The sequence below is a fragment of the Micropterus dolomieu genome, linkage group LG05, assembly GCF_021292245.1.
Source record: "Micropterus dolomieu isolate WLL.071019.BEF.003 ecotype Adirondacks linkage group LG05, ASM2129224v1, whole genome shotgun sequence".
Classification (NCBI taxonomy): domain Eukaryota; kingdom Metazoa; phylum Chordata; class Actinopteri; order Centrarchiformes; family Centrarchidae; genus Micropterus; species Micropterus dolomieu.
The window spans coordinates 10,530,694-10,557,076 of record NC_060154.1 but is presented as its reverse complement, the minus strand read 5'-3'; the positions used below and the strand labels follow the sequence as shown (position 1 = coordinate 10,557,076).

The window sequence follows — 26,383 nt, the reverse complement described above, 5'->3', positions numbered from 1 at the left end:
GTCCCCCCCCCCCCCCCCATCTGTTTCTTTAGCATTTCCAGCACATCATTCAGCCAACTGTGGAGGATGTTTGTTTCTTTCTCACTCAGCATATATTAAAGGATTTGGATCAGCTGTCACAGGCACTAGGAAGAGGAGCGGACGACACTGTTACAACTGTCCACCTGGTGCTCAGATCCCTGCAAGAGCTAGTGCAGGCCAGTTACCGTAAGCGCCCACAGTCAGTTGCTTGAAAATAATTGTTTGTTGAAGTTTCACAATAGAACCAGAATCAGCTTTATTGGGTATGCAAGAAATTTGACTTAGGTTTTTAAGTTGCTTTCAGTGCACAACAAAAAAAGAACAATTTATAGGAAGATAGAAATAGACAGCTAAAAAATTACAACAAAGCTGAACAAAATGCATGTAAATAACCAGATCAGAAATATTGATACTGTCTCTTAGGGTGCTTTCACACCTGTAGTTTGGTTCATTTGGTCCGGACCAAGTGAAAAAAATGATACACTGTTGCATTTTAGTTCTAGTCCAGTTCATGTTGACACTGCAGTTTTACAAACAAACCAGAAAAGTAACCATGACGTTACACAGACCTACAGGTAACTTGTTGATTGGACAGCTTTGGCGATTGTCATCCTGCATCATCAGGACCCACGTTGGGAAATCAAACTCTGGTGAATGACAGAAGTTTATGTAGCACTTTACTGCTTCTGATCTGTATCGCAAAGAGCTCACAAAGTAATCATTTATTAAAAGCATGATTAGTTATGTTAGACCGCAGATCGACCGCATAGCCTATTATGAATAATAACATATAAATAGGACATTAATAACAATAATTACAATAATTTGGGGCTTATTCACCTATAGTATACTGTGGTATCGCTGTCACAAATGTTTTATGGACTTGATAAACTGACAGGGTAAACGGAGAAGTACTTTTTTTTTAACAGATTTCGACCCATTAATCAGGGAAAATACCCGTGCTGGCAAGTATACGTTACCAAATGATTTTCGTAATATAGTGGCTTATACAGATAAATTATAAGATCGCTGAAGACATTTCGCGGTCAGCAGATGGATTTATTAGTGGCTTAGCTTTGGAAATTATGCTTAGATCACACCTCTGTTATCATAAAATCCTGTGGTTGGTTCGTTTGCTTTCACACCACAAGCGAACCGCACCAGAGTTCGTTTGAAAGCGTACTGAGACCACCTCTTCAAGGAGGTCTTGGTACGCTTGTTTGGTCCGCTTTTGCTGCGCACCCGAGTGCAATTGCTGCTTTCACACCTGCCCAAACGAACCATACCAAGGGGGAAAACGAACTCTAGTGCGATTCAATCGAACTAAATGAGGCAGGTGTGAAAGCACCCTTAAACAAAATGATGGACACAAAACCCATACAAATTAATACTAATGGGGTATTGAATTTTCTAAATCTGTAGGACATACATAGAAAGCTGTATTTGTATTGGAATTTTTTATTTATTTTTACAACTTTTTAAAGGGTAGAGGAAGTAAAATTACATGATGTATTTTACAAAACATCTTCTGTTTGACTTTGACTAGCTGGTATTGATCCTTACCTAAAAACCAAAGCATCCAGAAACACCTGGGAGACCACTGTGGCTGCAGATATTCTGACACCTCTGTTGAGGGTAATGCCTTTCACCTTTTTCTTCTTTCTTTTTTTTTTTTTTTTACATTTTTACATTGTGTTTTTTCCCCTTATGAGTGATGATGAAGCTTTTATGATATTTGAAAATGGGTGGTTTGATACTTATTGTAACTAATGTTTAATTTGAATAAACTGTTACTCTTAATATTATCAGCTTATTGCTCATGTATTGTGTGCTGATATTTTCATTGCTGCTGTAAACTCTTAAATAATTTCTGTCTAGGACCTTGATCAACTCCTGCAAGAAGCCAAGGGAAGCATCAGGACAGACTCCCGTATATCTTCCAACTTCATCATGAGGATGACTTACGGTGATGATTGTTCCTTCCTGGCGTTGCTGCCGCAGGTTTCTCAGGTTCACACCTCAGCGGTGTGGAACTGCAGGGAGCGACTTTCATTGCTCAGCCTCACACACATTGTCGAGCAGTATGACCAAAAGGAGGAGCTGCCTCTGCTCTGGAGGTTCCTGCAGAAGGTGAATGTCAATCATCCAACAGTTTGGTTCAGAGAAAGTTGTCTTGGCTCCTACCAGCCTGATTCATATGAAATTTGTTGTTTCCAAAAGATCATTTGTAATTATGTTTTCTACCTCCTGAGCTTTGATGGAAGGCCACCAGCAAGTTTCCACTTCTACACAACATCAAAATCTAATTGGTGTTTTTTTTAATGCAACCTGTAGACCAATTATCAACCATGCCTACAATAAATCTTATAATCCAAAAGTCAATTTGCCATGACATTTGATGAGTACAAGGGATATACCTTTCTAATCACTGGTGGACTCATGCCTCATGGGCGAAGCTCCACTGCCTCAATGGTGCTCCCATGTTTGATGGATGCCCCTATGGTAGATAACACATGAGAAAGTGCCCTCTAGGATGGTCTTCCAGTGGAGAAAACACAATGCTCTTTTTATTTTTCTCACCCCTGCCCCACAGACAGCTTGAGTACCTTACTGCGTAAGGATAAATAAAAAAACACCTAGTGCTCATAATACTTTAATTTCCAAAACAAATTACAAAACAAAGAAATGATCAATACATTCATTGATTATATATTGATTTTATTGTAATTTTTGCTTATTGTCCCAGTAATCCTTAAAAAACAAATCAGAATAAAAGCCTGTAAAATTTAAATTTACATTTTCATGATCATTAGTTTTGATCAGCAAACTAACTATAAATGACCAGAGAGCTAATTTATAGCTTTATATATGCAGCATATGGTTATGAGGCATGGTTATCAGATGTATAATTTGTGTTTTCCTTTTTCAGGAGAGAGAATTTCGGCAGATTAAGCTGCTTCCAAAAATCCTAATACTGCAGAAACGCTTGGTGAGAAAGTTCCAAAACGCATCTGACCAGATAGTAGGCTCCATCAGAGAGTTCATCGAGAAGCAAAAGGGTACAGCTGTGATATCTCAAGCAATGTTAACATTTAATTGACTAAAATCTAATGGACAAACTCTTTACTAATGGGTAGTGTCTGGCCAAAATCTGTACTTGATCTTCCAAAGAGACAGATGCATGGATTATGAGACAGAAACAACCGATATCATGAAAACATATAAATGCAATCAAATATTTATTTTTCACGTTTCAAATATTTATTTTTCACGTTCCATCCATTGTCATACAAACTAGGTAAATATTTTCAAAACTTCTAGTTTCAGAAATGAGGAGATGGTATGACAAACACATTGACGTCTTCCTGAAGACATGGAATCTGCTCAGAGTGTCCGTAACCAGCCGTAAGTAAAGCACTTCCTCCTCTTTGTGTCTTTAAAAGATTACAGATGGAAGCAGTCACAATGACTGCATTTACATCTTTTTCTGTCTGTGCTGTCTAGAACATTGGATCAACTCTGTTGTGTTAGAAATGCTATAATAATAAAGTTGAGTTTAATATAAATTTACCTTAATAATAATTTATTTGTAACCAGAGCAATGCAATTCTGCAATTGTTTTACATGTTTTTTTAAGCATAGAGTTAATTTGTTTACATTTACATTGTAATTGTGGGGATGATGGCGCAATGGATAAGACACATGCCTTTGGTGTGAGAGACCGGGGTTCAATCCCCCACTGTGACCCAACCAACATTGTGTCCCTGAGCAAGACACTTAACCCTTAGTTGCTCCAGAGGTGTGCAACCTCTGACATGTATAGCAATTGTAAGTTGCTTTGGATAAATGTGAAATGCAATCAGAGTACATCTATAACTGTAACTCCATAATCAGAGCTTACTCATCAGTTTAAATTCTTCTGGTCTAGTAAACAGAATAGTTGGTTAACATTGAGTGTTGTGATCTACTTACACACTACAGGCATCACTTTTGGGTTCAAAGTGCTGTCTTTGGAAAAAGAGCCGTAATAGCTAAAATTTGTTAATTTGGTGCATATATTGTTGTTTTGGAGATAAGGAATAATTTTTATGTTCTCTCCCACCCACAGATGAAATGAAGATTCCAGATGAATTTTGCAGCGATGATTTGGATCTGAACAGCGACCTGCAGTACCTCCTGCCCCGGCGGCAGGGTCCTGGCCTGTGTGCTACAGGGCTGGTCAGCTACCTGGTGGCGCTTCACAATGAGCTGGTGAATGCTGTAGATAACCACACCGGAGAGGACAGCAGGTACAAAACATGGAGCCACAGAAAAGTTTGTTGTCCAACAGCTAAACATTAAAATACAGTAATGATCCGAAAAAAAATTATTTTTGTAGCAGCACCAATATTTAAGTGAAAGATCAATTCTACTTGAACTTCTGAAAATATAATATGTATTTCAAGGCAGCAATCATGCTCTCTCCTAGTAAGCCAAATGTCATTGCTATTGAGGAACAGCCATAGATATATTATGGCAGGTTTGGTAAAAACAAAACATTAATGTACAAGACGTCTGGGACAACTTTTAAACAAAACATAGAATAAAGAGAGCTTATGCTTTATTGGTTTGGATCAAGAAATGTTATTTCAGGAACAAAAAGTTAATGTATGCATTGTGATGTCTGCAGCAGTTTCAGGGTGAGTGTCGCGGAGCTAACGGAGCAGCATGTGATCCGCTATGAGGTCGAGAAAGATCTGCTTCCTTTGGTTTTATCCAACTGTCAGTACAGCTTAGAACGTGGCCACGAGACGATATCACAATATGACCTGCCCAGGATCCAGCAGCAGATCCTCGACCGCTTCTTGCGGGGAAAGCCTCTTATCACCCGCACAGTGAGTCCACACAGCCTGGTTTGTTTAGTGTATTTTTGCCGTCATTGTGCAGACTCTTCTGCCAGTCCCTGTACTATGCAGACCATTACAGACCTTCTGAGACCAGTGGCATCTTGTCAGGCTACAGCCAATCAAGACAAGGGAGAGCAGACACTTATGTTTGACTCGTTTGTTTCTGGGCTATCACATTTTATTGTTCAGATTGCTAAGCAAACGTAGAACGGTATTCATTTTGTTGGTTAAAACCACAGTAAAGACATTTTCACCAAGAAAATTGTAATACCTTATTGTCATTATTTCATCTACTCTGTGTTGCTTAGTCTTATTTCTGTATTTCATTGCTTCACTAATCCAGCTGTGCTTTATTTTAGGGAATTCCCACTCTGATCAACACACAAGAGAGAGACTATGAAACCATTTTCAAAGCTGTTAAAGGAAAAGTGCATCAGGTAAATTAAAGAACCCTGTACATTTCCTTTCCACAATAGACAAAATAATTTTGTCAACAACACAAATACATGACATGCAAGAAAGATATTTATTAGGGCCACTAAAGATTATAATGAATATGTCTATCACAAGTTATTAGAGTCCAGGGTTCTTTAAACATCTTGTTTTTAGTCAAAAACCAACAGATATTTGATTTACAATTAAATAAGTAGGTAGGTAGATTTTATTGTCACAGTACAACAAGTTGTAGAGTGAAACTGAGTTTTGCAACTCCCTTCTGCTACATAGCAGACAGTAAACATTAATAAAGATTCAATTATGAAAAATGGTGCGACCCTGTACGCAGGATAAGCGGTTGACAATGGATGGATGGATGGTAACAGAAATAAACTATAATCACTGGAGCAGTGCTGAGGATGAACTAGAGTTTAAGAGTCTGATGGCTTGGGGGACAAAGCTGCTCTGCAGTCTGGTGGTGTGGCAGCAGAACTTCTATATCTCTTCCCAGAAGGCAGCAGGGTGAACAGGCTGTGGCTGGGTGGGTACTATCCTTTAGTATCCTTTGGGCTCTGCGTAGGCACCTCACCGGTATCACTGATGCTCAGGAGATGGATACCAATGATCTTCTGGGCAGTTTTTATCACCCGCTGGAGAGCCCTCCGGTCCTGGGCCATGCACATCCCATGCCAGTTAGTGATGTTCTCAGTCAGGATGCTTTTTATTGCTCCTCTGTAAAAGCTGACAAGAACTTGGCGAGGGAATATAGTCTTCTTAAGCTTCCTCAAGAAATACAGTTTCCGAGCTTTCTTCACCAGCGTGGAGATGTGAGACGACCATGTCAGGTTCTCTGTGATGGTGATTCCCAGGAACTTGAAACTATTCACCTGCTCCACCTCAGCACCACGGATGTAGACAGAAGTGTGTCTCTTTATCTCCTTTTTCCTGAAATCAATGATCAGCTTCTTGGTTTTGCTGACGTTGAGCAGTAGGTTGATCTCTGAGCACCACTCTACAAGATTATGAATTTCCTCCCGATATGAAGTCTTATCGTTGTTGGAAATCCGGCCGATGACAGTGGTGTCATCCGCAAACTTCACAACAGAGTTCTCTTCATGTTGGGGATGCAGTCGTGGGTGTACAGCTTGAACAGGAGGGGGCTGAGCAAACAGACCTGGGGGGCTCCCGTGTTGAGCACTAGAGTGGAGGAGGCGAGTCCGCCAATCTGAACTGACTGGAGTCTGTTTGTGAGGAAGTCCAATATCCAATTGCAGAGTGTTGTATTTAAACCCAGAGAGATGAGTTTGCTGAGAATGTTTCAGGGGGAGATTGTGTTGAATGCTGAGCTGAAATCCACAAACAGCCTTCTCATGTAGGTGTTGTTTTTCTCAAGGTGTGTGAGGGCTGAGTGGAGGGTAGTGGAGCTGGCATCCTCTGTGAATCTGTTGGTTCTGAAAGCAAACTGGTGAGGGTCCAGGCTGGCTGGGATGTTGTTTTTTATGTGCTTAAGAACCAGTTTCTTAAAGCACTTCATCAGAATGGGGGTGAGTGCCACAGGGCGGTAGTCGTTCAGACTAGACACTGCAGAATTTTTAGGTACAGGAACGATGGTGGCTGTCTTGAAGCAGGTGGAAAATGTCAGTAATAACATCAACTAGCTGATTAGCACAGGTTTTTAGTACACAGCCAGGAGTGTTATCAGACCCAGCTGATTTACTCATATTCACTCTCAGCAGGACTCTCTCTCCTCACATCTGCTGTGGATACTGACAGTGGCCGGTCCTCTGGAGGTGGAGTAGACTACAGCTGACTCCTTGTTGAGGAGATCAAAGCGAGCATAAAAGGTGTTAAGTTCATCTGGTAATGTGGCCTCACACATGATGAGGGAGCTCCTGCTTTTGTAGCCTGTGTTTTTGATGGCCTGCCAATATGTTGTTGGTGTTGAGGTCTCTCTCCAGTCTCTGCTCATGTCTCCGCTTTACCTCCTTGATGCCAGCTTTCAGTCTCGCTCTGGCGGTGCTGTAAGCTTCTTTATCACCCTACCGAAAAGCAGCTTTTTTGGCTCTGGACAGAGCCCTCACCTCTCCATTCATCCAGGCCTTCTGATTGGGGAATGATTTTATCGTCATCATCATCATCAACACATTTGCTGATGTACGATGTCACTGATGATGTATATTCCTCAAGGCTGATGTTGCTCTCCTGGGCAGCGGCCTCTCTGAACATACTCCAATCTGTGCTCCCAAAACAGTCCTGTAGAGCTGCTGTAGATTCATCTGTCCACAAATAAAACAGAAGGGCAGCAAATCCTGTTATGTGCGATGCTAAAACCAGACAATGTTAAGTATTTTTGCTTGATAACTACGTTAACAGTTAAACAATTAACAAACTAATCGTTTTATTTCTAATATTCTCAGTGATAAAGTTAATAGTTGTTCCAATAACAGCCACCCATCTGGATTGCACTGTACAAGATTACAAGAGGACATGCTAGGTATTACACAAACACAGATCATTACAAGTGCTGCTTGTAGTAAGTTAAATTTTCACCTAAATGTTAAGAATGATTTTATTACATCGGGGGTCATTTTGACAAATGGCAGGTCTCTCATGTTGAAGGTAATAAATATTTATATATAGACAGTTGAACACAATTTTAACTGTAAGATTTTGTGATAGAAATACAGAAGACATATATTAACAGTGTATTATGGCTTCAATCATGCATTTTGTTCCTTCAGGAAATTCTGTCCTCTCTGACCCGAAACGCCATGTCCAGAGACCTCGACTCCTACAGCGAGGTGTGCGAGGCGCTCAAGATCGTAGAGCTGCTCTTGGGTTTCCTTTCAATGACTGGCGGTGATCGCATGATGTCGATGGTCACTTACCTTCGGGACATCTTGAAGATGGCCGACCACATTGATCGGCTCATATTGCAGGTCAGTGCAGTCCTCTTTTCCTGGAGTGATTATTAAGGTTTCCTTAACCAGGCTGGATACTTATTTTATGTCTGTGTAACAGTCTCTAATATGCTTGTAAATGTGACCCTCAGTCCTCTTACAACAGCTGTGAAGCTTTTTCAGAGTGAGAACATAATACTTATGATATATTATATATAATTTAAGGAAAAAATTTATTATGTCGGAGAACAGGTCGCTTTGTAATCCCAAAAACTAAAGAATATAAACTGCAGGTGACCCTGCCAGTTCCTTTCAGACTGTATGGAGCACACTCTTTACTCTGCTGTGTTGTTTCTTCAGGCTCTGGGCAGATGCACCCTCAGACACTGTGTTTCTCTTTGGCAACTCCTCTCCTCCCTCAAATCTGAAACCATGATGAAACTAAAGAGGGTAAGCATTTCTTACACAGCTTGTTTTTGACTTTTTAAATGCAAAACAACAGTACTGAATAGGAAATCACAAAAATAACCCTGCGCATTAGCATCATGGTTTATGCTGTTATGTCTCATCAAAATATCTGTCTGAGCAATATCATTCATTCATTGTTTATGTTTTGGTAATTTCAGTGTATACTATACTATAATTTAATACATTTAAAACACCTCACTCCATGTTTTATAAAAAAGGAGCCATTTTCGGGGTATCCAAAGGAGTACCAGCTGCCGTTGACAGAGGAAGACAAGAATGAGCTGAAAGGCTTTGTGTCCAGGGAAAACGTTGACCAATGGCTCCTTGAGATGCACGAGTTTCTCCTGTTGAATCTGGGCCGCCTGCGGGCCACGGACGACTACAAACCATCCTGGGGGTAAACCTGTTAAACAGCTTCTGCGCTTCCTTATTAATGCAACTATTCTCCCACACAGCTCCTTAACATTCTCTGTGAAAAGAGATGTGGATGTGGACCTCACTGTCAGTACGAACCCTTGCTGTGCAGCCAAATGTTCAAACTCAGAACTTTATTATTTTATTGGACATCGCAGATCTGGCTGGCTGGATTTTAGGAAAATGTATATAAAGTGATGCGCAAGACATCTAAAATAACTGGAATCATCCAGCAATTAAACATGGAGTGTTGGGTTTGTATATTTCACTCAAATTTAAATAAATTTACCTTTGTCAGTAACAAGGAAGTGTTTTACTTTCCTAGCCAGAAGTAGGCCTTCCTGCACAGTGCTGTGATCAGCTGGTCATGCTTCTGTTGAAAAAGTCATGGTGACTTGTCAGAAAGTGTATTATTTTGGTAATACAATATTTTTTCATCCAAAACACGTGCACAGTGGACTTATTTTGTTAGTTACACTATTACACTGTCAAGTTTTTAAATTATGTATTTGTAATTGTGTAACAAGCTTCAACAAGTGTCAAAATTATACTATTAATAAAATATCTATTATTAAATAATAATTGGGTGAAAAGATGTATTTCAAATCATATCTGTAAATCGTCTTCTAGACAATTTATTTAAAAATCAAAGCTGGGTGCACCCTGGACATATTGACAGCTTGTAATTTGGTCATCACTTGGTCATTCACAGCAGTTAAAGATTTAATGAATTCATATCTTTTCCTTCTTCTCAGTGTGAAGGAGACAGTGGGTGCCTACATGGACCGTAAAGAAGTGGAGGTGCCTCCTTATGTGGAGGACAAGTTTCCTGACAACCTGCAGCTGTCCCAGATTGTGGAGACCTGGAAATACGCTGTCACAGCCAAACAGGACTGGATGATGGAGAGATGAAATATATGAGTTTAAAGAGATTTGAGTTCATTGGGTTCATTTCTGATCATACATTCTAACCAGATGATTTTACTGTACTGTTTTTAAATTTTCTGTTCCAGGATTATTCTTAAATTTTTTGATGAAGTTTATTTAACTTTTGACCACCTAAATCTTACAATTAGGGTAACGAATCAGTAGGTGGTATGATAAACTAGCAAAGATAAATATGATACTTCACATTTTGCCTTTTACATTTATTTGTATTACACATTTAAATACTTAACATTTATGCATTTTAATTTTATTTTTATTGTTTAAATATTTCACATTTTGTGTTTTACTTATATTTTTCTTACACATTTAAATACTTCACATTTTTGCATTTTACGTTTATTTTTATTACACATTTAAATACTTAACATTTTGCATTATACTTTTATTATTCCTACACATTTAAATACCTAACATTTTTGCATTTTAATTTCATTATGTTCAATTATTTCACATTTTGTATTTTACTTTTATTTTTACTACAAATTTAAATACGTAACATTTTTGCATTTTAATTTCATTTTTTTGACACATTTAAATACTTTACATTTTTGAATTTCATTTTATTACACATTTTACACATTTAATTGAATTGATTATTAAATTTGAAAATGATTGGCTTTGTGTTAACTAATCAACAAATCAGTTAAATATACATGTGTAGCCTGAGACATCAATCATATTGAAAGTATCTATTGTGTGAGTGTAAACTGTTGTTTTTTAGTGATGCTATACTAAATAAAAGCCACTTTCACTTCTAATCTGATCAAAGAAAGCATTGATTTGCTATCCAGTCTCATAAAGTTTACTGGTTAAGCTTTCCATAATCGTTTTAGATGGAATCGGGTTCTTTTTATTGTTTTGAGAAATGAGATTCAGATCAGGATTTGGTAAGTAATCCAGTTTTCAACCTTTCATCAGGTTTACATGGTTTTCAAAATTTTAAACGACAATGGGCCTGATTTATTAAACGTTTGCGTGAGTAAAAACATGTGCAAACACCAGCAATTTAACACGTAAGCTGATAATGGTGTGCACGTAGAATGACGTATTTAAAAGTGCAATAACAGGCAAATCGGGCTAAAAATCGTGTATACTAGAATTTAGTGATGGGCAGGTACATATGATTTCCACATATTTGGGACGCACTGAATAAAACAAACCAAGGTTTTTACATGGTGGCTGCTTTCCCTCCCGACTCTTCATGGCGGAAACCATTAAAACAAACTCATTTAAATACTCCCACCTCCATTGTGTTTGCACCTGTTGTCATCTACTCAATAATTCTTAGTTGATCACCCATAACAGGCACTACAATTGCATGTGCAGTATTTTAGAATGCACACGCAATTTATTGGGCTACTCTTTATTCGGGATGAGGTAAATGTGCCACCAATGTGTAGGATTAATGCAGAAAACAATGCAATTAAAATATTGGTCCCATTCAAGAGATAAAATCCTTTATGTGGACAAACACTTGCGACTGCTGAAAAATGCTCGGTTGCATTTGGAACAACCGTGAGATTAACTTTTGTCCTTATTATACAACAAATTGTTCACATTCACCTTTTCCCACTGATTCCAGTTCTATTTTTGTGTCAACATGCTACTCTTAGCTAATCCTGGACATAAATTAATAACTATAGTGTTTATCCAATTTAAAGGAGACACTTTATGCTGCAGTAAAATACTGTATTGTAAATTTTATTCCAGATTGTTTTAACTAGTACTAATAGCAGCCAACAGTGGTGGAATCTTTAGATAGAGGATATGCTATAAAAAACAGTTTCACAAAAGTTGTTTTATTCTCACGTTCATGTAAATAAATTACAACATAGTCTTTTGTTACAAAAATAAAATGAAACCCAACTGAAATGACACACGTTGGACTTATCCATTTCAGACTTAAGAATATGAGAATCTTTTTTTTTTTTCCTTCTTGAAATCCTAATGATTATAATGTGTTGTCTTACAAATGCTTTAACAAAAGTGTTAATTTTGGAGGACTGAACCCTCGTTCCCCGACTGCCAGTCTACTGGCCACCTACGGTGATCGGACTGTGTGGCACAGCAGACAAACAAAAACATTGCAAACCACAGAACATCACAAACAACACAGAAATAAAGAGCAAGTTTAAAAAAAAAATAAAAAATATTCATGCAACTGAAGTTGGGGCTGGGAAGTTTCTTTACCATGAAAACTACACCTGAGGAGACAAGGCGATGAGCAAACAACCATCCGGAGGAGAAAAAAAAAAAAAAAAAGTGTAAAAACCTCATTCCAGTGTACCAACTGACAGAAAACTGTTTTTGGGATAATTCAGTGTGATTTATGATACAAAATGTTCTTGTAAAGTTGTAATGATACATATTATAAATTGATACTAAACGAGGAGTCTGCCAGCTCTGACTGATACACTGTTACACGGTCATAATATAAAAAAAAGGAACTTACAGATGCTAAAAAACAAAATTCGGTGCAAATGCACAGCTTCTCTTAACTTCTCCCAGTGTGATTTCTGCAATGGTCAGTCTTAACAAGCATCACAGCAGAAGGAAACACCAGAGTGTTAATTTTATCTCCATCTACTGAAGGAGTAATCATTCTGAATAACAGGTGTTGTTGAAAGTGTGATGTTGTCTGTCAGTGCTGGTTCTTCATGCCCTGTGGTTTGCCCGGTCTCTTATCCTGCTGCTGCAACTGCGGCTGCTGCTGCTGCTGCTGCTGTTGCTGCTGGCCCCGACCAGGGCCAGTCATTCCTCTGCCACGACCGCCAAACAGGCCTACAGAAAGAAATAAGAAGGCATATAGATGAAACATCTGTTCATTTTTGATGGCTATGATAATTATTGTTTGCAGAGATTTCCATCCCCCCCCCCAAAAAATGTATAGCGGCACTCCACAAACATTTTTAGCCTCATCTGGCTTGATTTCCAAAACACATTAAGAAATACAATGGAGGCCATTGTTTGTTTTTGGTGTTCCACCATCACAATTCATAATAGCAAGAAGTCACACCTTTTGCGTGCATAAAAAGTAAAATGTGTGCTTTTGGCTCCAAATGTGTCTTTCACATAATTGTATCTGGTATTAAATGACACAAAATATCTTCCAATCTGAGCTGCTGAAATGAGGAACTAGAAAAGGAGACACATACCCACTGTAGAGATGGAGAAGTATATCACTACTGGTGTGGTGAAATAGCTCAGATCAACATGTCAACCTTCCACAAATTAAGAAAAATCTCTTTTCTTAAGCTCGCTGACAGGCATTTTTCAGTTCATGATTTCTTTTGAAATGTCTTAATCAGCCTCATGATAGCAAAAATTCCTGGATTAATTAAAAGAGTTATAAATAGAGTAACATAGTTTACACCTGACAGTAATTACATAAATAAAGGAATTTTACTCAGAAATGTTTTTTTTAAACCCTTGGCGTCCCATGGGAGTGTGCAGGCTTTATAATGGCAGATAAATTTGGAAACAACCAGACACTGACATGCCAATATTCATGTTATGAGAGCAGGCACAAATAAATGCCCCTGCAGCCGTCTGTCTGATCAGCACGACTTGTTTCCACTCACCTCGGCCAGCTCCTCCTCTTCCTTTGCCCTGCTGTTTGTTCTGCTGGGGCCCTCCACGCCCACGGCCCTTCGACACCACCTCCTCCTTCACCATGTCAATGATCTCGTCGGGGATTCGCAGATACTTGATGGTGCTTCCTCGGATGTAGCACTCAGGCATCCTCCAGAACTTATCTCCATCCTGTCAGAGGGGAGTCAATGTATCCTAATGTCACATTTTGACATCAGAGGTTGTGCTTTATAAAAAAAAAAAGGTGGGTGCAACAAACTCCAAACATTAAAATAGGTGTGTTATTATATATGGATAGTCAATCAGACCTTGTAATGTTTGAATACATCAATTTAGGATCTGGCATTTTGACATTTTGTGTAGACTCACTTATTAATTAATTCAGTTAATTAAAATTAAGTTTAAGTCATTACAATAATTAAAAGACAATATTGCAGCCTTCAGCATGCTCAGTACAATTGATTAAAGGATGACACCTGAAATTAAGCATTGAGAGGTGGTATAAACTGGCAGCAACAGTAAAACCAAAGCAAAATAGTTTGAGCGCTGCACCTAATCTAAAGCAGGAAACTCTGCAGGCAACACTGACATCTACAGCTAAAGCTACATGTTAACACTGAACCACCATCTACTTTTCCAGTGACTACAGTCTTAAGGCTTGTGCAGACTTTCAACGCTGGCAGATCGCGGTGCCGTTCACACAACACAACCTGCAGTCTTGTGACGGGAGTGTGAAGTTGTTGTCGTGTTCACACTACGTGACTGATCAGTGACGGGGGGGGGGGTCACACACTACACGAGCTGTGTCATCTGACGATCAGGTTTTGTCAACAAAACAAATTGTGCAACACTACACTAACAGCTGTTTGTTATTATAAAGATAGCAATTATAAAGACAAAAAATATGGGTGAAAGAAAGGACTAGCATGCGCAGGTAGCAGGGATTGTCTGAGCTACAGAGAGAGCTGGATATGAGTAAAAAGTGATGCTGCCTGCCTGCTCTGCCAGCTGCCTGCTCTCATTGGCTGGATGTGGATGGAGAGTCGGCCAACTCTTCCAGACATTTGGCATGCTAGATATCTGGCAGATGTCGCAATGTGTCAAAAATTTGTTGGGGAGACGTTTTAACGCATCCTTGAGTTTTTCACACATAACGATTGGCGACCGCCGATTGATCACTGATTTACTCCCGATCACAGCCCGACGGTGACCTAGCTCTCCGACCGGCAAATTGGGCTTAAAATCGTGTATTGTGAACTAGGCTTTAGTGAGAGCAGAGAATTGAGAGCAGAGCTCAGCTTTACCCTCGAGGTGCAGATGACTTCTCTCAGGTTGATGTTCATCCAGTTGTCACAGCTGACCAGGTGACCGTTGTATGTCTCTCCATTCTTCAGCTCCACCAGCTGCGGAGATAAAGGACACAACAAACAGCCGGCTGCTTTTGAGTCTTGACGACAAAATGCAGGATGAATGACAAAAGGTAGAGCATCCATTTTCTCATGGTATAACCCAAAGAACAATACACAGCAGCTACAGGATACGTAGGCTACAAGCTACAATACCAGAAAAAAACAAACACATCGAATTTCAGTCAATTAAACTCGGAAGTTTACCAGGTAGCCAACATTAGAGGTAGTTTATCAAATTATATTAAACTAATTTAACCTAAAGTGAAAGAGCTAGAGATGAAGCAGCAACAGCAACACATAGAACATGATATATTACTATACATTGATTGGATGGTAGGCTAAAAAATATAAATATATACATTTACTACAACAGACGTACTTGCTTTACACAGTTTTACAAGAAATCTGACACCTTGGAGGATTTTGATGATTTTCACTGATCACCTTCTCATTGGACAACTTGAAATACACTTTATGTATAAGGATTAATAGTTTACAGGCTTACTGATAAATCAATTAATGCATAGATTTATTGTATAAGTACTTTACAGTGCTAACACAACCTTCTTCACAGCAGAAAGAGCTCAGTATCTCCTCACCATTGGATGATTCTGAGCAGTCTTCAGCAGAGATAGGGGAAGCTGCAAAATTAAAGAAAAACAGGTCACAAAAGCCATCAATATTATTTCGTTACCAAAGTAAAACTGATCGACAGGATTGAATTTGAGGCAAGGCACTGATTAATCCCAATTTCACCTTCACACAGAGGTCGCCTGATACATTGGTGACCCCATAATTCACCCATTAAGTTAGCGTTATTCAAGTGAAAACCCACCACCACTGTAGAAGTTATTTGCAGTTTCTAATTATAACGTTACATGTCTTCAGTTTAGAAAAGGTTCCTAGGGTATTCATAGCTTCACGTTAACTTGCCGCTATGCAAAGCAACAACATGCTAACGTTACCAGTTTAAAGATGAATACGCGTATATCACCATTTCAGTTTTTTGCAGCTGTGTGAAAAAGTCTGCATGCATTTCAAAATAACCAATGTGTGTCAATGTGTAATTTAGCTACAAAGGCTAATGCTAACCTTAACTTAGCTGGCATACCGAACATCATTGTGACATTATGAGTCTTAGCTGAGTAGCAGGTTTACCACTGAAAATCTAATATTCAACTATCAACATTTTATCTGAACACAAGCGTTAAATACTTACCATTATGATAGTATATCTTCTTGATTTGCGTCTAACTTGCTGTCTTGGCCCTTCACTGACACGGATTTTACCACCTTTTCTTTTTCTTCTTCTTCTAATCACCGTCGCTGCGGTGCGAAATCATTGACGTATTATAAGATGCTGCCCTCTACAGTCAAGAGCAGTCACTGCGAGACATTTCTAAATCACAACCGATCGTAACTTAGAGCAGAGCGCTAACAAGTAGCCTACTTGATACATTAGAAACAATAAATAAAATTTATGGTTATTATAATCATGATATCAAAGCTATAGTTATTAAGCATCAGAAATAATAAACGGTAGACAGCAACAATAAGTGAATGAGAAAATGCAAAGCTCTCACACAATATTCTTGTTGATATTACTATAGTATTTAGTATTTTAGAGGAATCATATAGAGTGATCCAATGAGGGATTTTGAAGTGATAGTGAAAACAAATATATACATGTGAAAATATATGTGAAAATAAAAAAGTGTATCAGAATCTGAACTGTTAGTGGCTAGGTATGTGTGCACATACAAGGAATTTGACTCCGGTTTTAAGTTGCTCTCAGTGTACTTAGCTTTTTATATACAGTCTATGGTACTTACAAACAATACAACTTACATATAGAGAGAAATAAACATACAGCTAAAAATTAAAGACAATGCTGAATAAAGACAGGTGTAACTAAACATAGAACTATTATAACTGGTACGTACATACAAGTGGATGAAAAATAGTATATACATATAAATGTAGCTATATAAAAGTAACAATGACCAAAAACATACAATGTCATTATACAAGTCAAGTGTTTTGTAGATTGTGAACAAACATTAATAAGGCAAATGTGTAATGGAATAAATGAATGAGACAAAAATATAAAAATATGTAGGTACAAAATGTTTATGAGCATGAATGAAAAAAAAATACTGTAATTTATAAGGAACAAATGAATACAGTACAAATAAAAAAATCAATAAATACTAAAATACTAAAAAAAGAAATAATATCGTTGGTAGTCATTCATTTTTGTATTCATGTTTTTGGCAACAATTAGTTATAGTTATTAATTGGTTAATTTTGTTAATTTTGAGTATGATTTTTAGCATGAGCTCCTGTAATTAATCAACGCGTCATCGCTGACGTAAACACGTCACGTCTCACGTAGCATGCAGGACACAGATTTTATTTGTGTGTCTGGCAGAAGGAGCCGTCAGCTGTGGAGGTTATCGGCTCTCTTTACCGTCCTGGTTCAAAATAAAGACCCGAGAAAAAAAAAAGCAAGGGATCCTCGGCAACCGGACGGGAGATGGATAACAGTAAACGGACTGTGGTCGTTACAGGTTTGTCTTCTTTTTGCTGCTGTTGTTGTCGTCTGTTGTCGGCACATGAACAGCAGGGTGAAGTGGAGGAAAAGTTGTAACGTTAATGGCGTCAGGCTGTTAGTGCTCCATTCCGGTGCAGTTGTAGACAGTAGGAGGACACGAATTACTTAAAGTTTAAATAAAATGAAGTGGTTATCAGCTATTTATTTTTATATAAAAAGAGGCTAACGTTACTGTCAAGCGAGGTGAAATGTTCTTTTTGTTGTTTCCTATGTTTCTTTCTTGAAAGGCAACATCAAGCTATATACGGTAAACATATAACGTTAGATCCATAGATGAAGTTTTCTCAAACATTAGTCTGGTTATTATTATCACGATATCAAAGCTAGACTTATTAACTGTCACAGTAATATGTATTTCAGACATATTCTTGTTGATGTTACCCATTACTTTTTATTTTGTAGGACTCATATGGAGTGATTTTGTAGAGATGGTGAAAAAAAAAAATATCCATGTGGAAATAGTCCAGTCTTGATATCCCACTGTATTGATTTCTGTATAGGAACTCCTGCATTTTATTTACGATTTAATCACATTGCTTTGCATTATAATATGAAAATATGGACCCTGAGTGTTATTTTCAGCTGGGTTTGATCTATCTATTATCCTTTTAGAAAACAAATTTAGCATCACTATTACTTTTAATTAAATAAGTAAAAGCCAAGGTAACGATGGTAGTGATATGATGTATCAGATAATTTTGATATATATCACTCAGAGTTGTTTTCTTGTAATGAAGACTCACTGAAACTTCTCTTCCATCCACTTAAATATAATATTTTCCGAGTGCACAAACTACAGTCTTGAACGTTCATTCTGTGGAGGAAAACAGAAGCAGTTACTTGGTGTTTTCAGACACAAAGGCGTGAGGAGGCTCACAGTCCCAGCTGAGAGAAGATCTGTCTGCCTGGGAACAGCACATTCACAATAGCGGCCGGCTGGCAGCTGCCGGCCCCTCTCTCTGCTCCTTTTCAGCCGCCTGTCAGACAGACTGATTCCCCCCTCCACCCAATCCCCAGGGACCCACTGACCCTTGGCAGGGTGGTGGAAGGGGATCAGTTATAGATCCCACTATAAACAAGCCTGAGTGAATATCCATAGGCTTCTGCTGTGATTTTGTAGGTCACATAGTGCAACGAATGGAGGGATTTTTAGTGATTTTTTTTTTTTTTCTTATAAAAGATTTTTTTATGTTTTCTGAAATGTAGTATTCTTGAAGCTTCATGCCTGTGTACTGTTGACAGTTTATTTACAAATAATAATAGTAATAATCACCAAAGTAATCACAATTTTAATTTTTGACAATTTTGATTTGTGAAAATACTATTTTTAATCATACTGTACAGAAACCAAACAGACTCCATAATCGGTAAACATAATGTGACGCAGTCCAGCAACCAAATTAACATGTTTTTTTCAGGTTTTGGGCCATTTGGAGAGCACACGGTGAACGCCAGCTGGGTAGCAGTACAGGTTTGTTTTACCCGTCTATTGATGTTTTAATGCACATTGATGTTAAAAATAAACAGAAACCAAGACTGTTGTAATTGATACAAATTTTCTTACTTGACTTGTTTAGCCTTTCTAAAATATACTTAAAATATAGTAAATATAGCTAAACAAGTCCAAAATGAGCATCAGCATTGATCACCTCTTAAATACTGCACGTTAACTTAATAAAGCGCATCATGTTTTTAGCCTAGTTGTCTTGACAGTCTGCACAAATACTCTTCAGGTTGAGTTGTTAGTAATTGTTAAAAAAAAGACGAGTAGGTGTGATGTTTTCAAAATGAATATTTCATACTGAGGCTGTTTTTGTGCCGGTCACGTGATGCTGTGATAGTTGCCGGCCGGCTTCACTTCGTGCAGCAGCGTGTCAGAGGCTCTCTGTGTCCTACTGGGGAAACTGCATGTGGGGGATGACGGTGGTTGTCAGGGTGTCTAGACGGACTTGATAAGGATATTAAAGGCAAACAAAAGGCCACTTTGTGGCGGGGTCACAGATGTGGTCAAACAAGCCTCTTTTTAATACAAGTGGGGGTCAGTGTCCAGGGCTATTTGTCCTGCGGGGAGACTGGGGGAGGTGTTGGTCCACTGGCTGTGAATTTGACACAGATTTATCTTACTTATAATTTGTATCATTGCATCTTTTATTTCTTGCTTTTCTCATAATTATTTTATTTATGAACACTGTTGTTTATTGCAGTTAAATTGTTTGGTTTGTATAATACAGTTCTATAAGTTAAGTGCAAAATAATGTTATTTGGAGAGGGAAATGCACGTGAGAGACATCTGTCCTGAACAAAAGCATTTCACAGAAACATTTGGCCATGTCATCATTGAATAGTAATGTTTCTTTTAATCAATGCGTTCATTCTTGTTGGATTTGTATTATTTTGGATTGAAAATGTCTTTGTTGTTGTTTCAAAAGATATATAAGTAATATATATTCTGCTATATCATCCTAAAGTTGACAAATGTTAGGGCATATTTTGCAGAAACATTTGTTGTTTGTCAATCTGCAGTAAGTACGAGTGATGAGGGAATAGGCCAAGAGAGCAATGAGCAGTGGTAATTTACTAAACTATTACAAGTGAAAACAAGTTAAATAAAATGCTGCTGTTGCTATTCTACAAAAAGGAATACAATTTGTAGTTTGTCATGGTTACCTTATGCAGTTTCATAACATGTAACTCAAAGGTCCACCTAGTAGCTTTTCCCATAGTTAGCAATGCTGATGAAAGCTCAAAAAAGCCAATAAGTGGACAATTGAGTTAGAATTATTTTGTTATATTACATTTGGGTCTGTTTAGTACTGCTAACTTTCGAGTACAGAGCTGAAAGCATTCCACCACCTTTCTCCACAAACCTTTTTTCTAATCTTTAAATCATTGAATCTGGAGCGTATATGCTTGTAAATCAGGCTTGCCTAAATTTCACTATAATAAACTGCATTTAGCGATAAAAATAACTTTATGTAAACTGGAAAATAGACTGGTGCATCAGTGGGCACTTGATAGAGCATAGCGCTACAGTAGATTTTAGCTCCCACTGAGACCACATGATAAAACTGTACCATAAGAGGCTTGTTGAGATAAAAACTATTTAACATTTTAAAATGCAAAAAAAGGAAGTTAGCTTTTATGTGTTTGTTTTTCCTGACAGGAACTGAAGAAGCTCGGACTGGGCAGTGAGGTGGATTTGCATGTATCCGAGGTTCCTGTAGAGTACCAGACAGTCCAGAGTTTGGTTCCTTCACTGTGGAAACAGTATCATCCACTGGTAAGAAGAGAGTATGGTGTGATCTATCCTCATTGTTCCACTTTTGCAGGTGCAGTACAGCTACTTTTGTGCCAGGCTCACAGCTCCTTTTTAGACGCCTAAAGCTGCCACAGACACATTATGATTAATTTGTGCTTTGGGACAGTAATATTTTTGTCATTCTGACAAGTTTTTATTGTTTCCTTTGTCTGCCAGTTGGTAGTTCATGTTGGAGTCTCAGGTATGGCCACCACTGTCACACTGGAGAAGTGTGGCAGGAATCATGGCTACAAGGGCCTGGACAACAGCAGCTTCTGTCCTGATTCACAGTGTTGCATTGTGGGAGGCCCGGACTGTATCAACTCAGTTATTGACATGGAATCAGTCTGCAAGAGAGTGACTACCTCGGGGCTGGGAGTAGCTGTGTCCGTCTCCAAAGACGCCGGAAGGTAATTATTTAAAAAAAAAAATTCTACTTTTGTGTTTTTTAGCATTTACCCGTGGATCACATGCTTCAAATCCTGAGGGATAGAAATGTGAAAACATATTCACATCAATTAAACACACAAATCAGCCGTACACAAAATTTTTTCTCTGCATTGTGAGGTGTGTTTAGTTTAGTGTTTAGACAGACAGCTGAGGTAAAACTGTGTGCAACAAAAGCCCCTTTTCCACTGCACGGTACCAGGTCGCCTTTTGGTTTTCCATTGCGTAAAAGTTGTTTTTTTTTCTTATTACCTCCGTCGAGGTTCCAAGCGAGCTGAGGCGATACTAAAATGTGACGTGAAAACAAAGCAGACTGCTGATTGGTCAGAGAGAATCGTCACTATTCACTGCATCATTATTGCGCGTGCCAGACAGAGGCCAGCAACAGAAAGTTTTATATTTTACAATTTTCGTATGTAATTTCATCACTAGATCCACTTCTGAGAAGTTTTGAGATGAGAAATCAACTGTGTAGATTTCGAATATTACAGTAATACAGTTTTACGAGAAGTGATGGCAGAACAAAAATGTGCTTGAAAGTTTTCGGAGTTGAGGAGCTCCGCAAGTGGTGGCGGGGGAAGCCTGCGCCAACCCGCGGGAGGAGCTCCCGCGGCCGGCCAGCCGCCCACTCACAGAGCCCTCTGCTCCCTCCGTCACACAGACCGCTGCAGCAACAACGGCAGAGGTTTTCATACTGCTTATCCATCTTTACATTCTGAGTAATGTTTTAACTTAAATAAAGAGAAAGCTGTGTGGCTTGCTGGTGTGTGTGACGCATTGAACATTATGTCGCGGCAGTTGTGTGTGACGTCGCTATGACGACCAGCTACATTGAGGGGTACCATCTCTGGGTACTATCTGCAATGGAAAACGGAGCACGGCCAAACCGAGTCGAGGTGAGTTGAGCTTGTACTGGTAATGGAAAAGCGGCAAAAATCTGGAGCAAAGGTGGGACGTATTAGTGCTTAAAAGGAGCACTGATACACCAAAACAAGTAAAAGGACCATTTGAATCCTTCTCCGATGGACCGGCAGTGGCTTTAAGTTTTCCAACAGAGAGACATGAGACAGAGGTAAAATGCACACAGTTGTGGCATTTATTTTCTTCCATACAGACACCACAACATCAAACTTTAGCTGCCTTTTATACCCTACCTACTGCAGGTAATTAGGTGGACAAGACCACAACGAAACCATACTGAAATAGAATACAAATAATGTAAATTTACATTATAATTTACATTTTGTGTACAAGTCCATGCTAGGTAGCTGGTGGCACATTTTCGTAATAATATCCTGAAGCAGAATTTCAGCAGTTTTCATCTCCGTTCCACCAGGTGGCTCTCTTAGCAGGTTCCAAGGGTTTTCACTTAGCCGCTGTATTTGGGATAATTTGCAAAACTTACTACATCAAAAATGATCTATTTCCATTAAATGTATTTAAAGCCATGTTGAAGCTCCATTTAACTGCCTCATGTGAGCTGGATTTAGATCTTTGCCTTTATATGTGATGTATGTTTCTCTTGAATTTTGTAACTGGTGTATTGACCAGGTCTCCTTCAGAAAAGCGATTTCGATCTCAAAGGGCTTCCTGGTTAAATAAAGGTTAAAAATAATAAAATAAAATAAGTGCGAAGTAGTTTGTGGTTGAATCAGCACTTCTCTAAAACAGTTTAAAACAAACAAAAATAAAAAACTGAACATTTCATGAAAGTAGGGTTTATAACAGGACTGTTGTATTAGACTTCATTAGTTTTAGCTGGGTGTACCTTTTATAAACTGGCAACTGAGTGTATCTTTGGCATTTCTGTACTCTGTAGGTTGTAGTAACAATATCAACAGTGGTAGTATTATCTGATCTGTCATTAAGTATGTCAACTGATATGGTGATCTTGCTGTTAAAGGGTTACTGTATGTATACAGCCAACCTGTGGTGTAGGGTATGCAGAAACTTACAGCGATGAAGATGTTTGTGCCATGATTTAATGTTCGTCAGCACAAATGTCGGGCAGAAACTTCTAGTATGGGTCCATTAAATGGCTTTTATTGTATCGTCCATTTAGTCTATACATGCCCCTCTGTCACTGGATGCTGCGCTCTCTCCCCTAACAGGTATCTCTGTGATTTCACCTACTACACGTCTCTGTACCTGAGCCACGGTCGCTCTGCCTTCATTCATGTGCCTCCTCTCGGAAAGCCTTACAGCGGGGAAGACCTGGGCCGTGCGCTGCAGGCCATCATCCGGGAGATGCTGGAGCTTCTGGACCAGGCCGAGGAGAAGATCCACTGCCAGCAGCACTTCCACTAAGTGACCGCCAGATGCCAACCAGCCTCTCCAGCCTTCACCACTCAAGAAATTGCACTTAACCACAAGTAGCCAAACTTCCTTTTTTCAGCATTTGTTTTAGGTTTTTGCTTAATGTTTTGCCTGATTCTGTTCTGTTTTTATGTCTTCTGATGGAGAGAAGATAAAATGGGGGTCTCAAGACAACCCTCAGTTACGCTGTAATGGAAGCTTTTGTCCCACTTCTATGGAAACAAATGTGAAAAAACTTAGGTTCACTAAGAAAACACAGAAGAAAAGTGCTGCTCATATTTGTTAATATGCAGAGGGTCTGCCATATGACAGATATTACAACCTATAACCCCAAATGTGACTTAGGGTTATTGAAATGATTATAGAAGTCACATTTGGATAAACTGTAAAATGTACTCTACAGTTTTTGACTTTCATAATGCTTCATCTTCAAATTTAGAGTTTCACTCACTCATAATATGTTTCATTCAACAGGTGTTTGCACCTGAATGTCTATAAATGATTAATGTACATGATACATTATGGTTTTAAGTAGGAATGTTTAGCAGTAAACTGTGTTTGCTAATATCAGTTTCCTTTTAACTACCTTCTAACTGTGCTGTTCCACACTCGATGTTGAATTGTTTCTTGATTCTTTTTTCTTTATAAGAAGTTGTAAATTTGCCTTCTTTTACAAAGGTTATTTAAATCAGGGAACGGGTTGGTTCCAGCTCATATTCCCCCAGTTTTTCGGCCCAATTCTGACAGAAAACCCCTAAATCCACCCCACTGAGATCTGACCCCAGGCTGTGCAATGTTATTTTACAGATCTCAAGTTCAGTGATTTAGTTTTAGGTTTTTCAGAATTCTGTTTTCTCTTTACAACTTTTCAGATAGTATTAAACAAGAGTTTCCTGTTATAAGTCTAAATTGTACAACCATAAATATTCTTTTTAAATAACCAACACATCTTTTCACTCTTGTTCACTTAATGAGTTTCTTACTGAATTGTGTGTCAAGGATCTGACTGCAGATCCTTTTTACTGATTTGAGACATCCATGTGTAAAGTTGTCTGTTTCAGCATAATTTTACCAACACGCACAACTTTTTTATCTTAAACTGTGAAGAAAACCTGCAATTTGTTTCGTTTTTGTTTTTTTACATTTTGCAACATTTCAAGACCAAAGTTTTTCTTTTTTCCTACAATTGTGCATCCGTAATTATTCATTCTTGATTAAGGCTTTCGGTTGTTCCATTCATCAAATCAGATAGACACTCAGTTCAGTCAGAGTTGGGCCCATAATTTTATTTCTGTAGCACTTTCTTTTTTGGTTTGTCCATTTTTACTTAATCTGGAATATTTTTGTTTTCAGTCACTTTAACTTGCTATAGCTTTTCAGACATACACACATGCATTTGTAACATTTTATCCCCCAGTAATAATAATTAAATATGTGAGGTAAGCTTTATTTTCCTGAGCTTTTGTTTGTTCTGACATTTTAAACAAACTGCAGCAGCTTCAGTCACTGTGTTTGTGATGGTGCCACTCCCAGATGAAAATGTTCTGTGTTCTGTCTTTTTTTAAAAAAAAAAATTCTTATTGGATTGTTTTCTATTTCACTGTGTGGGCCAGTGTTTTCCTGCCTGCTGAGATATCATAACAGCCCATGCCTCCTCTTACATCTTCAGTTTGATCAGTTTTTTTAAATAGAGATTTTAGCTTTGAATGGTCTACATTTACGCATCCCCAAAAAAACTATTTGTCTGTGGGAAACATGGATATAGTTGTTAACTGTCACAGCTAGTGTTAGGAAACTAACTGAACAATGTGCTTAGCGTTGCAACAGTAGAGGTCTCATGGCCTTTCCTTGAGTTCTTAGTAAATGTTTTTTAACCTGAGTCAAGCAAGTTGGTGCCAGAGAGTTTGAGTAAATTGTCATTATTTTTAGCAGTGTGTGTGACTAATTGATATTTCATGTCATGGTTTGTACCCCAAAGTAGCATCCTGGAGCACTGAGCTGAACAGAAGTGAACCTAAATTTTATCGTAGCATTTGTCATTCAGATTACATCTGGGTTATGTGGTTGTAAAATCTCTTATGGAATTGTTGAAATGATGGGCAAATTTTAATTAGCTTTCAGGTGATGATATTTTACTTTGTGTCTTTGTGAATGCTAAAAAGTGAAAGGGTTGTTGAGGAGCTGCCCCTAAAAATGTCTGCTCACAAAAGTGAAAGCCTCAAGTTTACATATGAGGTGACCTCTGAACCTGACTCTTTCCTGTGCCTTGCTGTTGTTTTGTGTTATGAAAAGGCCTTAAAAAAAACTCAGCGGGTCAGTACAAAGATATATTACTGATGCTGTCCAGTCAGTCAGATGTGTGGCTACCTCAAAAATACTTTTGTATCTCACTGTGTGCTCTGTTGTACAATAACATTATGGCTCTGTGATTTATTGTGAGTTTCTCTGTTTAGGGAGAATCCTCGGACAGGTGTCTTCTGCTTCTGACATTAACAAAGCACTGTTACAATAAGTAATCTTGGCTTTGTAAAAGGAAAGGCTTTTTAAAAAAGAGAATTAAAGAATTACAAGGACTGTCTCCGTGTCTGTTAAGTATTGCAACTCCATATTGTTTCCACTACTCACTAGTTATGTCT

General features: G+C 38.4%; 3 protein-coding genes across 4 annotated transcripts in view; 2 read left to right on the top strand and 1 right to left on the bottom strand.

Annotated features, from left to right (window-relative positions):
* Positions 1–10,361, top strand: part of LOC123971271 (E3 ubiquitin-protein ligase rnf213-alpha-like) — a 53,065-nt gene extending 42,704 nt beyond the window's left edge. Inside the window, exons 53-64 of the mRNA XM_046049992.1 lie at positions 33–207; positions 1,568–1,656; positions 1,900–2,151; positions 2,951–3,080; positions 3,343–3,426; positions 4,130–4,310; positions 4,691–4,895; positions 5,267–5,344; positions 8,084–8,281; positions 8,603–8,692; positions 8,929–9,107; positions 9,880–10,361. Coding sequence (XP_045905948.1) covers positions 33–207; positions 1,568–1,656; positions 1,900–2,151; positions 2,951–3,080; positions 3,343–3,426; positions 4,130–4,310; positions 4,691–4,895; positions 5,267–5,344; positions 8,084–8,281; positions 8,603–8,692; positions 8,929–9,107; positions 9,880–10,036 — 1,818 coding nt within the window. The 3' untranslated portion in view covers positions 10,037–10,361. The remainder of the gene's footprint in view (positions 1–32; positions 208–1,567; positions 1,657–1,899; positions 2,152–2,950; positions 3,081–3,342; positions 3,427–4,129; positions 4,311–4,690; positions 4,896–5,266; positions 5,345–8,083; positions 8,282–8,602; positions 8,693–8,928; positions 9,108–9,879) is intronic.
* Positions 10,362–11,850: 1,489 nt separating this feature from the next.
* Positions 11,851–16,419, bottom strand: lsm4 (LSM4 homolog, U6 small nuclear RNA and mRNA degradation associated). The gene is made up of 5 exons (XM_046049741.1): positions 16,292–16,419; positions 15,672–15,713; positions 14,968–15,066; positions 13,654–13,834; positions 11,851–12,853 (listed from the first exon to the last, which is right to left on the bottom strand). Exons 1-5 carry the CDS (start codon positions 16,292–16,294, stop codon positions 12,714–12,716), a joined length of 465 nt encoding a protein of 154 aa, XP_045905697.1. The 5' UTR covers positions 16,295–16,419; the 3' UTR covers positions 11,851–12,713.
* A 1,081-nt stretch (positions 16,420–17,500) lies between these two features.
* Positions 17,501–26,321, top strand: LOC123971509 (pyroglutamyl-peptidase 1-like). Of its 2 annotated transcripts, XR_006825209.1 has the most exons (6): positions 17,501–17,642; positions 19,105–19,157; positions 20,850–20,966; positions 21,162–21,394; positions 23,543–23,803; positions 26,201–26,321. XR_006825209.1 is itself a non-coding variant. In XM_046050383.1 (5 exons), exons 1-5 carry the CDS (start codon positions 17,609–17,611, stop codon positions 23,736–23,738), a joined length of 633 nt encoding a protein of 210 aa, XP_045906339.1. In that variant the 5' UTR covers positions 17,501–17,608; the 3' UTR covers positions 23,739–26,321. The 2 variants fall into 2 exon arrangements, 1 of the variants encoding a protein (XP_045906339.1); XM_046050383.1 differs by having other exon boundaries at positions 23,543–26,321.
* The last annotated feature ends 62 nt before the right edge of the window (positions 26,322–26,383 follow it).